The sequence below is a fragment of the Rhineura floridana genome, chromosome 8 (genome assembly GCF_030035675.1).
Source record: "Rhineura floridana isolate rRhiFlo1 chromosome 8, rRhiFlo1.hap2, whole genome shotgun sequence".
In the NCBI taxonomy this organism is placed as follows: domain Eukaryota; kingdom Metazoa; phylum Chordata; class Lepidosauria; order Squamata; family Rhineuridae; genus Rhineura; species Rhineura floridana.
In genome coordinates, this window is record NC_084487.1 from 132,337,546 (window position 1) to 132,359,155 (window position 21,610).

Here is a 21,610-nt window from a genome sequence, read left to right on the forward strand (position 1 = left end):
ATCATGTCGCAAACATACGTTGGACAATGGAACAGACCAAGGAATTTCAGAAGAAAATCACCCTGTGCTTTATAGATTGCAGCAAAGCCTTTGGTTGTGTAGATCATGAAAAACTATGGAATGCTTTTAAAGAAATGGGGGTGCCACAGCATCTGACTGTCCTGATGCGCAACCTTTACTCTGAACAAGAGACTACTGTACGGACGGAATATGGAGAAACCAATTGGTTCCCCATCGGAAAGGGTGTGAGACAGGAATGTATTTTATCACCCTATTTGTTTAATGTATGTGCAGAACATACCATACGGAAAGTGGGATTGGACCAAGATGAAGGAGGTGTGAAAATTGGAGGGAGAAATATCAATAATTTAAGATATGCAGATGATACCATACTACTAGCAGAAACCAGTAATGATTTTAAACAAATGTTGATGAAAGTTTATTTTTATTTATTCATTTATTATTTGATTTATATCCCGCCCTTCCTCCCAGCAGGAAAGTTAAGAGGAAAGTACAAAAGCAGGACTACTATAGCTGAACATCAAGAAGACTAAAGTAATGACAACAGAAGATTTATGTAACTTTAAAGTTGACAACATTGAACTTGTCAAGGATTATCAATACCTTGGCACAGTCATTAACCAAAATGTAGACAATAGTGAAGAAAATCAGAAGAAGGCTAGGACTGGGGAGGGCAGCTATGAGAGAACTAGAAAAGGTCCTCAAATGCAAAGATGTATCACTGAACACTAAAGTCAGGATCATTCAGACCATTCCCAGTCTCTATAGATGGATGTGAAAGTTGGACAGAGAAAAAAGCGGATAAGAGAAAAATCAACTCATTTGAAATGTGGTGTTGAAGGAGAGCTTTGCTCATACCATGGACTGGGAAAAAGACCAATAATTGGGTATTAGAACAAATTAAACCAGAACTATCACTAGAAGCTAAAATGATGAAACTGAGGTTATCATACTTTGGACACATCATGAGAAGACATGATTCACTAGAAAAGACAATAATGCTGGGAAAAACAGAAGGGAGTAGAAAAAGAGGAAGACCAAACAAGAGATGGATTTATTCCATAAAGGAAGCCACAGACCTGAACTTACAAGAACTGAACAGGGTGGTTCATGATGGATGCTATTGGAGGTCGCTGATTCATAGGGTCACCATAAGTCGTAACCGACTTGAAGGCACATAACAACAAAGTATATATTGAAACTATAGGTAACTTTGTGGTTTGGTTATCATCACCAATAATATCTTACAATTTGCAACTTGGACTTGGCAAGCAACTGGTGGCCTATTCATTAATTACTTAAGTACAAAGTTTAGAAAGACTTAACGAGAATGGCATGCCTATCTTTCATGATTTGCTTCTTTACGTAGTTCTTTTTTAAAATTGGTGATAATGATAATCTATTAACCATGTTTGCAACATCAGGAAAAAACTTTTTTTTTTTGCATTTCTTTAAAGAGCACTCCTAAAGAAGAAGCTGACTTGAGGTTCTGTCAACTAACCAGAGAATATCAAGCTTTGCAAAGAGCATATGCATTGCTCCAAGAACATGTCGGGGGAAAGCATGATGCAGAAAGAGAAGCAAGGGTATTTTTTTTAATGTGGCTTTGTGGGGAAAAACAGGCTCTCTCAATTAATTTGGCACGTATTCAAAGTTGAGATGTCCAGGCTTTGCCTCTTTAATTCTTTAGTTGTGTCAGATTGCATACTACCTGATTTTGGTAGCACTCTTTTCTTTATTTTGACCTCTTGCATATAGTCCCTATTTGCTGGGATGGGATCACTTCCTGTGGAGACATTTTTGATGGACTTCAGAGACTGGAATCTTCTGAAATTTCAGACTAGATCTTGAATTTTTTAGATTCTGGAATTGCCATTTCAATCTCTGAAGTGGAACCCAGAACAGGTGCCTCTGAAATGTCACAGAGCAACTTGTCAGAACTCTAGAGGTGTTTGTTTGTAGTAGTAATAATAACAAATCAATAAAAATTGTTGTTATGTGATAATATAAAACAATCAATTAAAAACATATTAATGACATCATAATTGATGCACCCTTTGGCCTTATGCGGCTTGGAAATGTTCCAGTAATTCCTAGTGCTGAGATGCTTGGGTTTCCAATCTACCACCAGAAATCAGTTTAAACTAATTTTTGGCAGCAGCACTAAATTATAGGCCAATCCGATCCTTTTTCCAGTTTACCTAAAATCTGTTTAATGCAGTTACTCATCTAGATAAGTCTGTTTGATATGCAGTCTGTTGATAATTCATACAGTGTTGATTTAAATAAGCTCCAGTTACCTTCTGGGCATTGTGGCATTCACTTTTTAATCCAGTTTACCTCTCAGGTCTTTGTAGCTATTTGAAATCTCTCCAGCCGAAACTTAATATTGTAGCTGGAGTTCTTATTCTAGCAACTGTTCCAATTAAACCCTACTCAACAAATTTTGTTCTCCATAACTTTTTTTATAACATCCTTGTTATCTTCTCACTGCCAAATCCAGTGCAGTATTTACTGAGTAACAATTTTGTTGGCCTCACTACTGCTTGCAGTAGTTAATTTTTTTTTAAGATAAATTGGAGTGGTAAATAAAGGACTGGAAATACTTAGTTTTGAAATGATGAACTGTGTGTAAAAACAGAATATAGCAGAACCTCCTATATCCCAGTTGTTCTTTGAACTTTCCATTCAGACACGTGAACAACTGCAAGCTGAACTTCTCAGATGCCAAGCAAAAATTGAAGACTTGGAGAAAGCTCTGATTGAGACAGGACAGGTAAAAGGCTCTCTTTGTACTTTCTGTCAGTTCACTCTTCCTTCTGCATGCAGCGCTGCTCTTATCTTCATTGCTTCCTGGTACATTTCTGTGTCCAATATACATTAGCTGCTATTCTGCCACTAGAAAAACTGACAATGAGAAAAAAATGCATTAAATGAAAAAATATATCCTGGAGAGGAAGTATTAGAAGTAGTAAAGTAATAAAAATATGCTAAGATTGATATCCTTTCTAATATGTTCAAATAGTATCTTGAATGATATTTACGATTCCCACCACAACCCTTGCAGGAGAGAATTTCGACCGATACCACCTTTCAGCTAGACAGTCTCCATGATGTTTAGGCACTTGCACAGAGTTTTCTTGTTTCATTTTTTGTTGTTTGTTTTTGTGAGCAGATGAATGACCTATGTGTGCAGTTTGGATCTCTATGATTGCAAAGCGCATGTTCCTCTATCAAAGAAAACAGGAAGATTCTGGATCACATATAAGAGAGGGGTTCTGGATCACATTAAAAAGACTATGAAATAGAAGTCTCAGAATTTCTCAGTAACAAAAATGATTGATTACAGACAGTAGCAGATTCTTTAGGAAGTTTAATCTTTCTATAACAAGTAAAAAATCTTAATTTTACATAACTCAAGGAACATCAAAATGCAGAAAGTACAATTTTTATTTAGTAATGGGAAAGATCCAGAATACATCTGAGTCTGCTCGCGGGATTTGTGGGAACCATTTTATTCAGCCCCATTTGGGAGTTTGTGGATTTTAAATAGGCCTACAAAGGCCTACCAGTACTCATCACTCCTCCCAGCAATTATGGCTCTTATGCACCCTCACTGTGTACCATTTGCTAGAGATGGTGGTTGGCCCTGAGGGTCATATCCATAATGGGAATCCGGTGATCCTGAGGAGGCATTGGACACTATGGTAGATGTACAGTACTTCCAAGGCAGTTTATTGTCATGGGAATTATTTTTGATGCTTAGCTACCCTGGATACACCATGTACGTACGGCAATACCCAGGGCCTTCCTGGCATGGATGGTGACTTCTCCACTGCCCTTTATCTCTGGAAAAAAATATTAAGTGGGCATAGAGTGTCCTGTCCTTTCTGGGAAGGGTAGCTTTTTTAGGTAGGCCTTGGGTACTGCTGTGTACAAGCAGCACATTTTGGTTGTTTTGACAGTCCTCCTGACATTCAGAATGACTCCTCTTATTCTTATAGTAGTAGAACATCAGTTGAAAGAGATTGTCAGGCTCAAAGTAACCTTTCTGATTGTGGTTCAGCTCTGCTGCATCTGGGCTGGCAAGACATAAACTTGTATAGTTCTGTTAACAATAAGGTGGCTTTGGTTCAGATTCCTTGCTGTTCTTATTATGAGCATAAAGTTGTCATGTTTGATGCCAAGTGGTGCAAAATTTAACAAATGTTAAACTATTAACATATGCATCTATTTGTAACATTCTTGATATATGGATTAAAAGCTGAGCATTTCTGTGTTGTTAAATTTTGTTAATTGGATTGGGAAACAGTTGTCTTTGAATGAAGGCCAGCATAGCTTTTTTTTCTTTTTTTTTAGTGGTGGGACTACTTTAGAAGCACCCTCAGTGCACTCAATCCATCTATAACTTGTCTCTGCAAGATTGGTTGGGGTCTGGGGAAAAACCCTCTTTTGCAAATGTACAGCAGGGACCAGCTATGCATGGCACCATTTCTGGGCGCCTTTTATGTCACTAGGAAGTCCCTCTCCACAATCCCAGAACAATTCAGCTCCTTGCTTTTTAGAAAAATCTGTTATTGTTTTATTAATAAGAAAACAAATAAATATAAAAACTATTAAATGTACTCAGGTTCCACTTTTAAAAATAAAAGGAGGATCTCTCTCTTGAAACATGGAGGGAAGTGCAAGAGTGATGACTGAAACAGCATTCACTTTGCTGGTATAAACTTCTGTTATCTCAGGTTCTACAAACTTTCAGCAATGTAATATTCCAGATGATACCTGGGTACATCATTTTTCCCTGCAGTTTGATAAATATAGTGTAAATTCCTATGGACTATCAGCTCAGCTCAGATTCTTGTCCTGATTGGCCTCCGGTTGCCCAAGATGAAGTAATATGTCTAATTAAAAATCTAAAAAGCGGAAAAGCCCCTGGAATAGATACAATCTTACCAGAAATGCTCAAAACTAACATCCAATGGTGGGCTCCACTGCTCTCATCCCTTTTTACCCAGATAAATTCAACTGGGAAGATACCCTCATCCTGGCTTGAAGCGGTCATCATTCCCTTATTTAAAAAAGGAGATAAGGAAGATCCTGGAAACTATAGGCCCATCAGTCTTCTATCTGTAGTGGGCAAAGTATATGCATCTTTCTTAAATGTCAAACTACAATCCTGGATAGAAGAAAAAAATATTCTGGGTCCCGAGCAAGCAGGTTTTTGACCAAATAGATCCACTATTGAAGACTGTTTAATATTACGATTCCTGGCAGAAAAATACATGAGCAACAAAAATAGGGGACTTTTTGTCGCTTTTATGGACCTCAAGACTGCATTCGATTCAGTCCCAAGGAATCTTCTATGGGCCAAACTAAATGCGACCTCTATAGATAAGCGTCTTCTATTTCTAATCAGCCAGTTATACCATAGTACTTCTCTGAGGGTGAGATATGGGATAAATGGTGAATTGACCAGACCTATACCAGCACAAGTAGGAGTGTGGCAAGGTTGTGTTTTGGCCCCCTCCTTATTTAATCTTTTTTTAAATGATTTAAGCACAATTTGCTGCAATGAAAATTTTCATTCCCCAAAATTAGCAGGATTAAATTGTCCCCTTCTATTATATGCTGATGATACGGTTCTGATGTCTTTTTCGGAGATTAGCCTTAAACGCCTTCTCAGGGCCTTTATGTGCTATTGTGAAAAAATTTTTCTTGCTATTAATTTCCAAAAGTCTAAAATAATGGTTTTCACCAAAAGAAAACTGACACTCCATTGGAAAGTAAAAGATAAAACTTTTGAGCAAGTAAAAAAATTTAAATACCTAGGTATTTTATTCTGTTCCTCACTTTCATGGTCCCTTCATATACAGACTGCAATTCAATCAGCACAAAACGTCTCCAGAGCTTCTATTAGATTTTATTATACTAAAGGAGGCTGTTATATCCCTGCTGCCATGAAAATCTTTAAAATTAAAATACTTTCACATCTTCTCTATGGAGTACCAATTTGGGTTACAGAACTCAATAAAAAAGTAGAAAGGGTTCTTTCGAGCTTTTTACGGGCCATTTTCGGTATGCCAAACTGTGTTTCCCCAGCTGGTCTCAGACTCGAGGCTGGAATAAACTCAATAGAACACACAGCCTGGCTACATGCCTTTAGATTTTGGATCAAGGTAGCTTATTCCGGTCCTTCTTTAGGGTACCTCCACTTAATATGGAGAGACCCTTTTACAAGCTCGTGGATCAAAACCTACAATAATAAGCTAAAATGTTTAGGCCTGTCCACAGAACTCTTATCATCCTGGGACTCTGAAAAAGCCAATTATATCATCAGCCAGAGAATAAGGGATCTTGACTATCAGTATTTATATTCTAAGGCAACTACATCCTGCTCCCCATTACATTTTGGGCTGAGTTTTTGTTCTTCATCTCAACTGTCATATTTAACAGAACTAACATTTCCCCATTATAGATTTTTGTTTTCTCGTGCGAGGTTTAATTGCTTACCCTCTGCTTATTTAACGGGCCGATACCTAGGAATTCCTATAGAACATCATTATTGTGTCTGTAATTCAAATTCTCCTGAATCTTTATATCATGTTCTTTTACAATGTGAGCTATATAATGAACCTAGAACCAAATACATCTTGCCGCTTATTTCAAGGCATCAGGAAAGTTCCCCAGAAGGGGTAGTTCGGTTTCTTTTGTCAGATAAAAACAAAAATAATACTAAGTTAGTTGCTAAATTTCTTTATATTGCCCAAGCCTTATGGAAAAAACAGCTCTAATATCGATTAAATGTCCTTAACATCAAAACTGTGCTTTATCTTACATCTATATTGTCACTTTTAAAAATTATTCATAAAAACTGTTTTTATAAAAAGTATATTCCTGTATAAATGTTGTTTATGTATATCTATCAAGGATTTGTATTTTCATGTTTTGTTCAGGTCTATGACCGTAATAAAAGAAAAGAAAGAAGTTATCTCAGTTGCAAAACTGGTAAAAAGTCAGGCATGCCGTGGTGCTCAGGGAGCCATTCTGAGCTTTTTTTTACATTTAGCTTGACCTTTTGTGTAATACTGTATCAGGCTATGGATCGTGCCATGGTTGTGAATGTCTGTTGCAGTCTTAAGAAAAAACACTTTTTCTTCTTTGGGCATGTTGCTTTTGCTGCTTAGTTCAGTGCTAAAATGAAACTGTTAATAGCTGTTCAAAATAAAAAAAAAATTGCAAATAAAGTTTTCTTATGCATGATGTTATTTTTTAGTAAAATTGTTGATATGAGGCAGAATTAGAGACATTCTTTTATCACTTTCATTAATACTGGATGGTTTTCACCTGAATAAACAAGTAACTGTCTTCATGCATTCAGTTGGGATGAGATTTAAAATATTTCAAATTGCCTCAATTTCTTTAAAAACAGGAATGTTTATCCTCATCACAAAATCACATAGTGCTTTTCTTAAGCACTTGGTATACATGCCATCCTCATATAGTCAATGGGAGACCATTGACTGCCTATGGCAAGCCAGTGACAGTAAGCTCAGACTTGACTAGGTAGTCTAATAGCATATATTAAATATTTGGTAGCACTCTTTAAGTTCAGAATGCATAAGCATGTACCTGCCAACCTTACTCGAAACAGTTGCATTTGCAATTTAGTTGAGAACAAATCTCTCTATACAGAGGGTTAGTGTTAGTCAAAAACTATCATTGAAAGTCAATGTGAAGCTGTGGAAGAGTTGGACTGGTATCTGGGCTGGATGAGAGCCAGTAAACTGAAGCTTTCTTCTGACAAGACAGTGGTCCTGTGGCTAGATGGTTCTCTAGTTCAGGGAGATTGTATTCAGCCAGTTGTGAATGAAATTGCACTCCCCCTTAAGAAATAGCTCTGTAGCACGTAGCACCTTTCCACCTGCTTTGCCTGAAGCATCAGCTACAGTCTTTCCTGGGCAGAGATACTCTCCATGGTTATCCATGCTCTGGAAGATCCCATCTGGATTATTACAGTTCAGAAGCTTCAGTTAGTGAATGCAGTAGCCACAGTTTTAACTGACATTGCTCACTTGTATTATATCTCACTAGTCTTAAAAGAACTTTACTGACTGAACAGTCACTTCTGGCCCCAGTTCATAGTGCAACTGCTTACCTTTAAATGCCTAAATGGCTTGGGACCCAAGGACTTGATGTGTCTCCTCCCATACCAACCTGAATGCATGTCCTCCTTATCTGAATGCTACCACCATTAGAGGTGAGAGGGCTTTTTTGGTAGTGGTGTCCCAGCTGTGGAATAAACTTCCCCAGGGTGGTATGCTTGATGCCACTTTTGCTGTTTTAGATGCTAGGCAATTACTTTTATTTACCCAAACATTTAAAATATTTTTACAGTCTTAAGTATTTTAAAATATATGATTTTTTAATTCAGCTTTTATTTTCTGGTTGTTTTGTATGTTTATATTACTTATTTTATGTTTTGTAAACTGCCTTGATAATTGATAAGATGCAGTGTGTTTTTAATAAATAAAATACATTTTAATTCTGAAAACTCTCTTGCAGGACTCTAAATGGATAGACGAAAAACAGGCACTCATCATGACAAACCAAGAATTGCTAGAAAAGGTAGGTGAAATAAATGATAGCTCCAGTATTTCCAGTGCTGATTGCTACAAAATCATAAGCACTAAGATACTAAAGGTGTTTTTGCAGTGGCAATTTTGTTTGCTAAATGGGAGTGATTAATAGGTACATTAGCCAGAATGAAACTGCTAAGAGCCTTCAGAAAAATCTATGTAGTGTGTGGTAGGGAGTGAGGGAGAACATAACTGAATTGTTTTAGTAATGATTCATTAGTGCACAAATATTTTGTGGTAATGGAAAAACAAAAACTCTGTAGCTAAAATGAACTTCAGAGATTGCTATTTTATGCAGATTTTCTCTGACACTGTGAACACTGCACTTATTTGTTTGATAAAGATCACATAAGAACACGAGCCCTGCTGGCTCAGCTAATTATCTATCTAGTTTATTAGCCTATTTCCCATAATGGTTAGCTTGGTGCCTCTGGAAGCCACCATCAAGATGTGCAAACAGCAGCCCTCTCCAGTTATAGATCACCTAGCAGCTCATACTATTGTTTATTGTATTTTATTATGTTTTATTGTAAGCCGCCTAGAGTGGCCATTGGCTAGATAGGCGGCCTATAAATTAAAGTTTATTATTATTATTATTATTATTATACTCAGTGGTTTATGTGTGAGAGAGAAAAATGTATGCCTCTCCACGTTCTTCCCACCATGTGTGATTTTATACACTTCTCCATTGTGCCCCCCTTTCGTCACTTTTTTCCTAAACCAAAAAGATCCAAATATAGTTTTTTCCCCCTGATCAAATATTTTGGTTGCTCTTTTCTGCATCTTTTCCAGCTCTGCAATATCGTTTTTGAGATGTAGCAACTAGACCTGTACTCAGTATTCCAAGTGTGGTCACATCATAGATTTGTATAAAGGCATTATAATATTGACAGTGTTGTTTTAAATCCCTTGCCTAATAATCCCTAGCACGGAATTCATCTTTTTTCCTTTTTTTAAAGATGCCATACACAAGGTCTGTGACAATCTTCCCACACCCACAATTCACTGGTTTGCCTCCAAAAGCTAGCCTATCGGTGTGGGAGGAACCTGAAAATGTTCCGAGGGTGGGTCCCACACTCACAATGGCACTGGTTTCCTCTCTTCCCACCACTAATATTTTGCATCTTCTCACCCCTAACTGCAGATTGTTTATGAGCAAGTTTAAAAGCATCAGTCCCAATACAGATCCTTAGACACCCCAATTCTTACATCCTTCCGTCGTAAAAGTTGTCTATTTTTATCTGCTTCCTGTTCTTTAGTCAATTACTGGTCTATAAGAGGACTGTGCTCTTATCTCGTAAGTTCTAAGTTTATTTGGGAGTTTATGGTGAGGGACTTCGTCAGAAGCTTTTTGAAAGTCCAAATAAACAATGTCTACTTGATCACCACATTTACATATTAGCAGATGATCTTGACAAACTAAATCATTAACAAGGCAGGACTTACTTTTTTCATCAAGGCTTGTTCTTGTTCGTGACAATTTTAGTTTTAATACAGTAAATATTAGTTCCGCTAATACGGCACCAGCAGGGCGATCAGCTGGAGCGGGGACTGGAGTTTCCCACACTCCAGCTGATTGCACCGGAGGAGGGGAAGATCAACTGTAGTGCACTACAGCTGAACTTCTCCTCCTCGGGGGTGATCAGACCCCCGTGCTACAGCTGATTCCACCGGCGCAATCAGCGGGTTAGGTTCCAGACCCCTGCACTACAGCTGATCTGCCTTTCGGCAGTTTTCGCTTTTCGGCAGGGGTCTGGAACCTAACCTGCCGTATGAGTGGGGCCCTACTGTAATGCTTTCCACCAGTTTACCCAAGAACAGATGTTAAGTTAGCCAGCTTGAAGCTTCCTGGATTATGAAGGGCCACATAAAGTTTGTATTCCTACTAATCATGAATTTTATATCCTAGAAAAACATAAGTGAGAAATTATACTCCCCCCCCCTTAAATATTATCTCAAATGACAAGACAAGCCATTCAGAGTAGTCAGCTAATCAAAGCAAACTTTAGGAACACTACAGAACTTCTGGAGACAGATGGTAGTTCTCTGAAAGAGTTGAAGATGGTGTGCTAGAGGCATTGCTGCTTATAGTGTGTAGACTCATCCTGCTGTTTGCTTCAGTGCCAAGCTAGATCTAATGTTGGAAGATTTGTGGCCTGACCTTCCATATTTATAAAAATGAAAAATTAAGTTATGAGGGTTACCCTATTTGGAATAGGGCTATACTTCTGGAAGTGACATTTTCTCCCCATCCTATGTTTCCTGATCCATGGCATCCTCTCCCAATGTACTATTGCCTACAGGTCAGGTCTAAGACACATGTGGGTAACCCATGGCCCTCTGGGGTCTCTCCTGGGGGACCCTGAATATCCCTTCTCCTCCACTGCCACAGACATTGAAAACTAGATTCAGAGCATTTTCCCTATGAGTCCGGCCATCACAGCGGGTTGTAGCTCCACCTATCGTGCGAAGGCAAGAATGTTTTTGAAGTCAAGACTAGGGGCGTCAGGCCCCTCCCACTCCCCAGTTCATTCTTGCCTTCGTATCGAACAAGTTTGTTATTCCAGATAGCGTAGCTAAGTTTCTTGTTTTTTGTTTGTGTATTCGTTTCCCAGAGTGTGAAGGTTTTGTTATCTGTCTATCCTACGTTTCTTCCTTCCCTCTGTCTTGTCTTTGACATCATTTGTCTCGTTGTTCCTGGGGAATTCCTTGGGGGGGGGCCCTCCCTTCCCTGATCCTTTCCCCCAGAACTTTAGCCTACGGCTCCCAGAGATACCGCGGCTGCGGTTCTCTCTCTCTAAGGCGGCTGCCTTAGTCTCCTTTTGTTAAGGGAGCTTACGGCTTTCCTTCTCGCCCAGCGGCACTCCTCCGCCCTCGTTTAGCCTCGCAGGAGCCGCTGCTCTCTGCCAATCCTAACGGCGATTCCGGGAGACCGCGGCTGCGACTCTCCCTCGCTCAGCAGGCGGCCGCAAGTCTAATCGAGAGCTTCCGATCGCGGCTCTCCGCCTCGCGCCGCCTTGCTCTCTCCCTTTTATCGCCTCCTATTTTGGCGGCCCCAGAGCCTGCGGCTGCGGCTCTTTCCCTTGCTCTGCCCCCCCTCCCTCCGGCTTTCTCCGCGGCAGTTAATTACGCCGTGACGACCATTGAAGCCTGCGGCTGCAGCTCCGTTTAAATTTGGCGCTTCGTGAGCCCGTCTCCGCGGCTATTAAGACATAGCTCGTCCCCCAGCCGCCATCGACGACTGTTGAGTTTTTAAAAATTTTTGAGAAGCTTGAGCTAGTTGGCGCTGTCTTTAGACTGCCATTGCTCCTTCCTCACCCCAAACCTTTCTCATTGGCTCAATTTTCCCGCTCCTTGTGGGCGCCATGTTGATCCTCCCACTTTTTTCCCGCCTTTTCTATTGGCCTTACTGAAAAACGCCTCTGTTCTAGGCCTGCCACTGTCAGTGTATACCTTTCCTGTCAGTGTCTGTTAGTAAGCTGCAGAGCACATACGTTTCTACAACTACTTGAATCTATTCTACTGTGGCTGTATCATCAAGGCTGTGGCTCTGATATCAGTTGCTGAACTGTGCATCCTGCCCCCTCTGTGGCCGTGTACCAAGCCTGAAGTCTATACTGTACATCCTGCCCCCTCTGTGGCCGTGTACCAAGCCTGAAGTCTATACTGTACATCCTGCCCCCTCTGTGGCCGTGTACCAAGCCTGAAATACAGCCTACATTACTAACACTGATATCATAGTGCATCCTGCTCCCTCTGTGGCCGTGCACTTAGCCATCTGCCAGTGTATCCTACCCCCTCTGTGGTCGTACACTGTGCCTGTTCGGGTCTCTACATCCTGCCCCCTCTGTGGCCGTGTACTGCACCCAAAGTGAATATAAGATGGCAGAACAGCCAGGCATGTCTCAAACAGCCAAGCCGCAACCTTCCAGTACCAAGCCTGAAACCCAGCCTACATTATATTAACGCTGATACCATAGTGCATCCTGCCCCCTCTGTGGCCGTGTACTTAGCCATCTGCCAGTGTATCCTACCCCCTCTGTGGTCGTACACTGTGACTGCTCGGGTCTCTACATTCTGCCCCCGCTGTGGCCGTGTACTGTTGATTCTCTACCAAGCCGCCTGATCTGTGCATTCTGCCCCTACGTGGCAGTGTACAAGACTGTTGATACATACAAGGCTGTGAATACTATACAGCGGCTTGACTTTTATCCCACATAAGAGCTGCCTGAACTGTTAACTCCGTACATTCTGTCCCATCGTGGCAGTGTACTTAGCCATCTGCCAGTGCATTCTGCCCCAGTCGTGTGCCGTGTCCTGAGCCTGTTCTAAGCCTGTTCATAGTGTACATTCTGCCCCATCGTGGCAGTGTACTTGGCCATCTGCCCCACATAGAGCTGTCTGAACTGTTAACTCTGTACATTCTGCCCCATCGTGGCAGGGTACTTAGCCATCTGCCAGTGCATTCTGCCCCAGTCGTGTGCCGTGTCCTGAGCCTGTTCATAGTGTACATTCTGCCCCATCGTGACAGTGTAAGCCATCTCCCAGTGCATTCTGCCCCAGTTGTGTGCCATGTACTGAGCTTCTTCGGGTCTGTGCATTCTGCCTCAGTCGTGTGCCGTGTACAGCTACCCTAATATATATATGATGGCAGAACAGCCAGAGACAAGCCAGGCGACCAAGCCTAAACCACCTAAGGCATACGAAAGCGGTTGCCAAAACAAAGCACCTCTCTGGCTATAGCACTGCCAGATGGCCTCGCTATTTCTCTGTTCCGACTCCTCAGGGGTCATCCCCTGCACAGCTAACTACCCTTTTTTGGTCTCCTGCTGCCTCCTCTGACAAGGAGGATTTTCCGGGCTTTCCTGACCAGCCAACTGTCATCCCACCTGGGGCTTACTCTCCTACCCTACCTGTGGGGCCGCCCAGTCCGCCTGCCCAAGAGCAACCGTCCACAGTTCCAGCCCTGCGACTATCCCAGGAGCTTATCTCACAACTCCAAGGGAGGTGTGTTGATGACACCTTTGGTGAGGAGGAGTCCACATTCGCGCTGCAAGACGAAGGAGATGATTGGAGTGACCATTATGAGCATGAGCAGGACACATCCTATCGCCTCTTCGACGCCTCAGACTACCAGCCTCTGGCGCGCAGAGTGTTGAACACCCTGGCCTTCAATCCACTCCAACTACTTCTTCCACTCCCGTCTTAAAGGGGGCTAGGGTTTTGAAATCTCCCACCCCAGCTGAACACTACCTTCCCGTGTCAGACTCCATCGCCAAACTGCCCAAAGACGAATGGGCTCACCCCCTACAAGCACGCCGCTTTAATAACATTGCGGGCAGACTTTATGCTTTGGCCCCGGACTTTGCTACCAAACTGGCCGTCCCTGGCATAGACGAGCCTATTTCTAGCTTAGTTTCCAGATCCCTCTTGCCAAGGGAAGGAGAATCTCATTTAAAGGATGCTACTGAGCGGAGACTGGATTTTGCACTACGCAAAACCCATGAGGCCACCGCCTTTTCTATGCGTGCATCAACCTCAGCTTCTATCTTCGCCAGGGCAGCGATGATGTGGTTGGATGACCTCATCGAGGATCCCAATCCAGATCCTGTTTCAATGCGCAGATCACTTATAAAATTGCACAAAACAGCTGCCTTCGTGGCCGACGCCACCTTGGACGTGAATCAACTAGCAGCACGCGCAATGGCATCTCAAGTCGTGGCCCGACAGACCCTCTGGGTTCGTCACTGGCAGGCCGACCCTACTGCCAGAGTTAATCTATCACGGATACCTTATGCCGGGTCATTACTTTTTGGTGAGAAAGCACTAAAAGCGGTGCTTGTTGACCCTAAGGACACTCGAAAGCCCATCTTGGCCACCGTCAAAAACAGGGAGCACAGACCTTTTAGGCTTTTTCACTTCATTCCACACGTCTCAGCCCTTTCAAGGAACGCGGCCTGGGGGACGAGGCTGCGAGTTCCCTACATATGATTCCCACTCCTCCAGAGGAGGCTGGAATAGACGCTTCCAGGGTAGAGGCCCACGGTTGGCTAGTCAACTTCGACAAAAGCCATCTACAACCAACACAATGTCTACAGCATCTAGGTGCAATGTTGGACACCCTGCAAGCGACGGTGTTCCTATCATCAGATCACATAACCGCTATCACAGACATTACAAGATCTCTGATGCACAAATCCTTCGCAGATGTCATGCCCCTAGCCAGGGCGCTCGGAATGCTCATCTCTACTATCCATATTGTGCCATGGACTCGAGCTCATACTCGCCACCTCCAGTGGGCCTTGCTACCGTTCCAACATGACATTGCCAGCTCAAACCATCAAGCAATCCCCTTAAATTCAGCTCCGCCTTTCATTCTGCTGGTGGACGAGGGTCTAACATCTTTCCAAGGGCACTCCTTTCAGAGACCCCCGCAGGACTGTTGTCACCACAAATACCAGTCGCATCGGCTGGGGAGCCCACTGGAACTCCCAGTATGTTCAGGGGGTCTGGTCCATGGCAGAGCAGACTCAGAGCATCAATTGGCTGGAGCTAAAGGCTGCCCACTTGGCTTTACTTCATTTTCAGTCTCTGTTCTCTTGGCCCATGTCCTCATTCGAATGGACAACACATGTTTAAAATCACATTTGAACAGACAGGGGGGCACCAGGTCCCGTCCTCTGCAGGACCTAGCTTCCTCATCTTAGGTTGGGCAGAACAACATCTGCAATCCCTGAAACCAGAACATCTCAGAGGGATCCGGAATGTGACTGCAGACTGGCTCAGCAGACAACAGGTCTTTCCGGGAGAATGGAAACTTCATTCAACCGTTTTCCATCGTCTCCAGTGTCGGTTCGGCAACTTTTCCATCGACCTGTTTGCTTCCAGCCGCAATTGCCAGCTTCCCAGGTATTTTGCCCGATACCTAGACACAACAGCGGAAGCAGTAGATGCTCTGTCAATACCGTGGCCAGACGATCTTTTGTATGCCTTCCCACCAGTTCCATTGTTAGCCAAGACCTTGAGGAAGGCGCGGAGCGAGAGGGCACAACTGGTTCTGATAGCACGGATCTTCTTGCAATGTCAGTGACGGATCCTGGAACACTTCCAGTCAGGCCAGATCTTCTGTCCCAGGGTACAGTGTGCCATCAGGTCCCCACTTGGCTCAATCTAACAGCGTGGCTTTTGAACGGGGACATTTCAGGTCGGCTGGCCTGTCTGACGCTGTTATTGATATTATCTTGGCCTCGAGAAGACCATCTACCACTCGTATTTATCAACATACTTGGGTGGCTTTTTCCAAGTAGTGCCGGTCCCACCATCACGATCCATCCCAGGCCACCATGCAGCAGGTGCTACAATATCTCCATAGCAGCTTTATGATGGGACTCAGACCCAACACATTATGTCGACATGCTTCGACTTTGTCGTCTATTTTATCAGTGTCTTCTTCTGGTGTGACTATTGCCTCACATCCGTTCATCAAACGCTTTCTGAGGGGAGTCGCCCTACAATCCCCTGCTGTTGCCCATCGGTTTCCCTCATGGAGTCTGTCAAAGGTTCTGCAGGCTTTGCAACGCCCTCCGTTTGAACCTATCAGGACTGTGCCTCTACATATGCTGTCCTTCAAGGTCTTGTTCCTGATCGCAATCACATCTGCCAGACGACTTTCGGAGTTGGGCGCATTGTCCTCTGCTCGCCATTTCTGCTTCTTCTATAAGGACTCTGTTGTACTGAAGACTGATCCTTCCATCCCAAGGTCGATTCAGTTTTCCATTGCAACCAGGACATTGTTTTGCCTTCCATTTGCCCGAATCCTACCCATCCGCTCGAGAAGGCTTGGCATTCGTTGGACGTCCGGAGGGCTCTCAAGACCTACCTGTCCAGGATCCAGGATATACGACGAACTGAGTCTCTGTTTGTATCCTTTAACCCACGTTCTATGGGGCATAAAGTAGTTAATTCCACCTTATCCCGCTGGTTGCGGACATGTATTGCCTTAGCTTATGCATCTCTTAAGCTTCCAGTGCCAGCTAGCATAACTGCTCATTCAACCAGGTCAGCGGCTACTACTGCTGCTTTTGTTACCAACGCTCCTGTTGCTGATCTTTGCAGGGCTGCCGTTTGGTCTATTCCACACTCGTTTATAAGGCATTATAAAATAGATTGCTATGTCTCTGCTGACGCCTTTTTTGGCAGACGAGTGTTGCAACAGGTTCTTAATGAGGATTAGCATGTGGGTGGTCCCTCCCTATTATGGGCTGCTTTGGTACATCCTGCTGTGATGGCCGGACTCATAGGGAAAATGGACCATTGGTCTCACCTGAAGGGTGATTTTCCTATGAGTACGGCCATCACGACCCTCCCAGTTGGAGGATGACTAGATATTTTCTAATGTATTATATATTACTGCTACGCTATTATATTTAAATTGAAGAGTGAAGTCAAGACTTCTAGTTCTGTTATATCGCTATGTTGGAGTCATGTTATTATGCATGTTACTATTGTGTTATTTTCCTGCTGGCAGGCCTGTTGGCCTTGTTCTTGTATTTTTAGATTTTTCTCCTTAGACTCGCTGCGAATGAACTGGAGAGTGGGAGGGGCCTGACGCCCCTAGTCTTGACTTCAAAAACATTCTTGCCTTCGCACGATAGGTGGAGCTACAACCCGCTGTGATGGCCATACTCATAGGAAAATCACCCTTCAGGTGAGACCAATGGTCCAATCACCAGGTTGTGGTTAGGGATGGATGAGAAATTCGATTCAGTTTGCATTTAAAAGCATTATATTTTCCAAAATAAGATGTGAACAGAAATTTACACTTATCTGAATTTTGCAATGCACTTTTCCAGCCAAGCAATGTGTACATAAATGCATATACTAGTGTAAAGTGTGCATATAAATACATATATTAGTGAAAATAAAATACAAAAGCGCTATTAGGGAAATTTGCTTGCAAAATTAGGAGAAATGTATGTTAAAATGCTGATGCATTTTTATGAAGTTTTTTTTAAAAAAAATCACAAATTCCTTTGGAAATTTGAAGAGCTGAATTTAAACATTAAAAAAAAGAAACAGAGAGAACTGCAGTTGGCAGATTCATCTATTCCTAGTTGCAGCTCAGGGTACTGTTCTCAGCCTTGAAAAGTCCATACAGGTGAGAGAAAGTGGGAAGGAGTAATGCTCCCAACTTCCTCCCCCATCTCTTTGGACTTTCCCAGGCTGTGGATCTGCGAGGAACAGAATGAATCTAAGCAGGTGGGATGAGGGCAAGAATGGATCAGGCAGGCTGGTTGGGTTGCTGGCTGGGAGCAACCAGAGGATGGCGAGGGGCTGTCCCATGGGGAGGGAGGCTGGCAGGCAGTGGGGAGGGTGTGTCTGTGTGTGAGAGAGAGGGGGGAGGAGAAGGGAGAAAATCCACCCATTTTTACAAAAAAGAGCAGGAGTACTTACTAGTCTGATGCCTTTTTCTTCCTTTTAAGCTTTTTAACATTTTAAACTGCTTAGAGCAGCTCTGTGGTGTAAAAAGTCACTTTTAAAATGCTTCCAGGAAATGACTGTATGTCATAATGTGAAGTCCCTTCTTGGGGACTTGTACAGGGGGAAAAGATGGGGTTGTTGAAATGCATCTACAGTCAAAGGTAAAAAGCATCTTGTTCAGTGGCAAAAAGAATCGACACATGTTTTGCTTGAAATGTCACCTTGAACAACTTTTTGGGAGGGGTGTGGGCCTTCCTCCAGTTATAGGATTATTTTTATGTAGTTGTATTTCCACATGAGTAATGATGCCAGAAAATTTCAGCAAAACCCATGACCGTAATATGACTCTTGTGTGCCAAATATTGTTCATTAAACAAGGAATCCCTCTGTCATGCTATGCTCAATTCTCTTAAAAACTATAATCTTTCTGAGGCCCAAGTGGGACAGGTATCCGTAAAACCTAAATTTGCAAAGCCACAGCAGTGACTTTCTAAGTCCATACGTGATGGAATTCACACTTGCTTATACTTCATTAATAGGATTGTTACAGTGGTTGTCATTTCTCTTGCATGCTATAAAGATGTGCGCAAAGATATATACTGTTTCTACCTTGTCATAAAAGACTCATAGTTCCATGATATTTTTTTCTTAGATCTGCAAAATAGAACTAGAAGAAAACCAGCTGATGAATGAGATGCAGGATGCCAAAGACCAGAATGAGCTGCTGGAATTTCGAATCTTAGAACTGGAAGTAAGAGATTCTCTGAGTTGTAAACTCACAAATGGAGCAGAACTTGTCTTTGAACCCAAGCTAAAATTCATATGACATCCAATAGCGTTCATTGCATGCGTATGGGAAAACTAATTGGATTTTCTGAAATCTGCTGAGATATTTGAACAGTAATGCCACTGCCTTAATGTAGTTTTGAAGAGCATGCTCACTAATTTTACAAAAATGTAACCTAGATAATATGTATATTACATACAGCTTGTTTTGTGGCCAATAAAATATTTTTTCTTTGTTTCATTTCCATGACCTCTGCTTTCTTGCATGTGACATCATCTGATATGCATACTACCAATTCCCAGCTGGCATTATTTTAATTAACACACCTCTGTGCATCCTGCATGAAATAGCCTAAGGCTATGACACATCCTTCATCTTAACATTTTTTTCTTACCTTAAGTTTACTTTCAGTCAGTTTTGAAAGAGAAATTTGAATCTATTCTTTGTAAAGTGACAGTGCAGTTTAAAATGGAAGAATTTTACATAGAGAAAAATATATTTACCTATAGAGTTTGTGTTTTTATAGCAACTGTATTCATTCAGAGTGGTTCCATTGTGTTGAAGGGGTGGATGGTGGTGTCATTGCTACATACTTCATTTTTACTTTAAAAATGGGGTGTGTGTCAAACTGTTGCTATAGGAACATCAAAAGTATTTTCATAATTGTATTACAGTGCCTAATTAAAAGGCCGTTGACAAGTGTCACAATGACATTATTGTTAGGCCAAGTATAATGCATGACCTCAGAAACCTTGGCATGTATTACCTCCATACTGCATAGACATTCCACCTCTAGTCTCTTATTTGAGAAGCTTTCGTTCTGCATTTATTTAGATATCAGTCTTTTTGAAGTCCTTTTGAAGCAGTGATGGGCAAACATTTTCTTTCTATTGGCAGCCACATTCCCTCAGGGACAATTTGCCATGGGCTGCATGCGTGTCAGCCATGGACAAGGTTGACATCAGTGCCGGGCAGGGCCACTTCTTTTTTCTCTCTTCCCCTCCACCCCCCCTCCCAAGCAGGCTGCCAGGGGTTGGGATATTTTGCTTTTGCCAGAGGTCTGAACTGATCACTTGTAATCTTCAAGAGGGCTTTTAAAGTTAAGTCAACGGTCTTCCTATCCAATTCAAAGGATCTTATGTAGCAGGGCTGAGGAATGCACTCTCTTGGCTTCTTGAGGAGCCACTATCAGCCAGAGTAGATAGTTATGAGATAGATAGGCCAGTGGCCTCACATCAGCATAAAGAAGCATAATATGCTCATATCACAAGTTATGAAAATGAACTCTTTGTCATCTTGGAAATCAAGCTGTGAATGAAATAGATATGAAAATAGTATTAGTGAAATAAAATTTTACACAGATTCTTAGTTCCCCATTTGCTGAAGTGTGTGTGGGGGGGTGCTTTTGCACACACCTGCTAAAGTAGGGATGGGGAACCTGTGGCCCTCCAGATATTGAACTCCACTCAGCCCCAGCCAGCATGGCCAAGGATCATGGGAGCTATAGTCCTGCAATATCTGGAAGGCCACAGGTTTCCAATTTTTACCTTAGGGTGTAGCACACAAAAACTTTCTGGGAGTGGGGCTGTACTGTGCCTTAGGAAAGCCAAGCCAGTCTAAGATAGCTGCCCCCTGCTTCTGGACAGCATTTTTGGCAACCAAGGCAGTGAGCAGGTAATTTGTGTACGTTTCCAACGTTTTTCAGGAGGCCAGGTGGCAATGACAGTGGAGTTTTTTGTGTTGGAATCTCCTGGAACCATGTAAGGTGATGTATATAGTTCTCCTCCCTCCCCATTTTATCCTCACAAGAACCCTGTGAGGTAGGTTAGGCTGAGAGACTGTGACTGGCCCAAGGTCACCCAGCAAGTTTCATGGCTGAATGGCGATCTGAACCCTGGTCTCCCATGTCCTAGTCCAACACTCTAACCAATATACCACACTGGCTCTCACATTTAAAACAGTATCATACCACTTTAAATAGAGATGGCGTCACCCAAAGAATCTTGCAAACTGTAGTTTGTAAAGGGTGTTGAGAGTTGTTAGGAAACCCCTATACGCCACACAGATCTACAATTCTCAGAGTGGTTTAATAATCCCTCTTCCCAGGGAACTTTAGGTATTGTAACTTTGTGAGGGATATAGGGGTCTCCTCTCAGCACCCTTAACAAACTACAGTTCCCAGGATTCTTTTGGAGAAGCCATGACTGTTAAAGTGGTATGATACTGCTTTAAATGTATAGTGCAGATGGGGCGTCTGTGCATGGGTGAATTTTTTTTATAGAAATGAGCATTAAGAGCCGTGGCAAGCTAGTTCATGGTAAGACAGGTGCGTGGGTAGTGGTGGTTAGGGAGCAGCCAGAAAGGGTGGGGGGAGTTTGGGGGAAGGAAAACTTACAAGTCTTGGGACTTATTGACATACCCTAAGTGGATGAGTGGACCATCCATTTCACAGTGGAAGGATGCTTACTACTGCCGTAATGAAACCTGTTCCCCAATTCCTTGAAAGTTTTCTTCCCACGTGAAAGAGGCTTCCATTTCTGATTGATTTACAGGGTGTTTTGGAATTTCTTCTTGGTGGGTGCAGGTTTGAGAGATCTTATTGTTGGGACTTCCCAGGAGGATTGCTCCGCCTGTGACTGCCTCTGAGACGAGCTCCCATCTCAGAGGAAGCTTTTTCAGTTTTAAA

General features: G+C 42.5%; 1 protein-coding gene across 4 annotated transcripts in view; it reads left to right on the forward strand.

The window, feature by feature from the left end:
• The window catches only part of JAKMIP1 (janus kinase and microtubule interacting protein 1), a 206,847-nt gene that overhangs the window by 127,720 nt on the left and 57,517 nt on the right, over positions 1 to 21,610 (forward strand). For 3 of the 4 annotated variants that reach the window (XM_061582548.1, XM_061582550.1, XM_061582549.1), the window contains 4 exons: positions 1,479 to 1,607; positions 2,714 to 2,797; positions 8,584 to 8,646; positions 18,790 to 19,164. In XM_061582548.1, the coding sequence (XP_061438532.1) occupies positions 1,479 to 1,607; positions 2,714 to 2,797; positions 8,584 to 8,646; positions 18,790 to 18,963 (450 nt within the window). In that variant the 3' untranslated portion in view covers positions 18,964 to 19,164. Of the gene's footprint in view, positions 1 to 1,478; positions 1,608 to 2,713; positions 2,798 to 8,583; positions 8,647 to 18,789; positions 19,165 to 21,610 lie in introns of those variants that run through there. The other variant, XM_061582551.1, reaches the window with a different exon arrangement.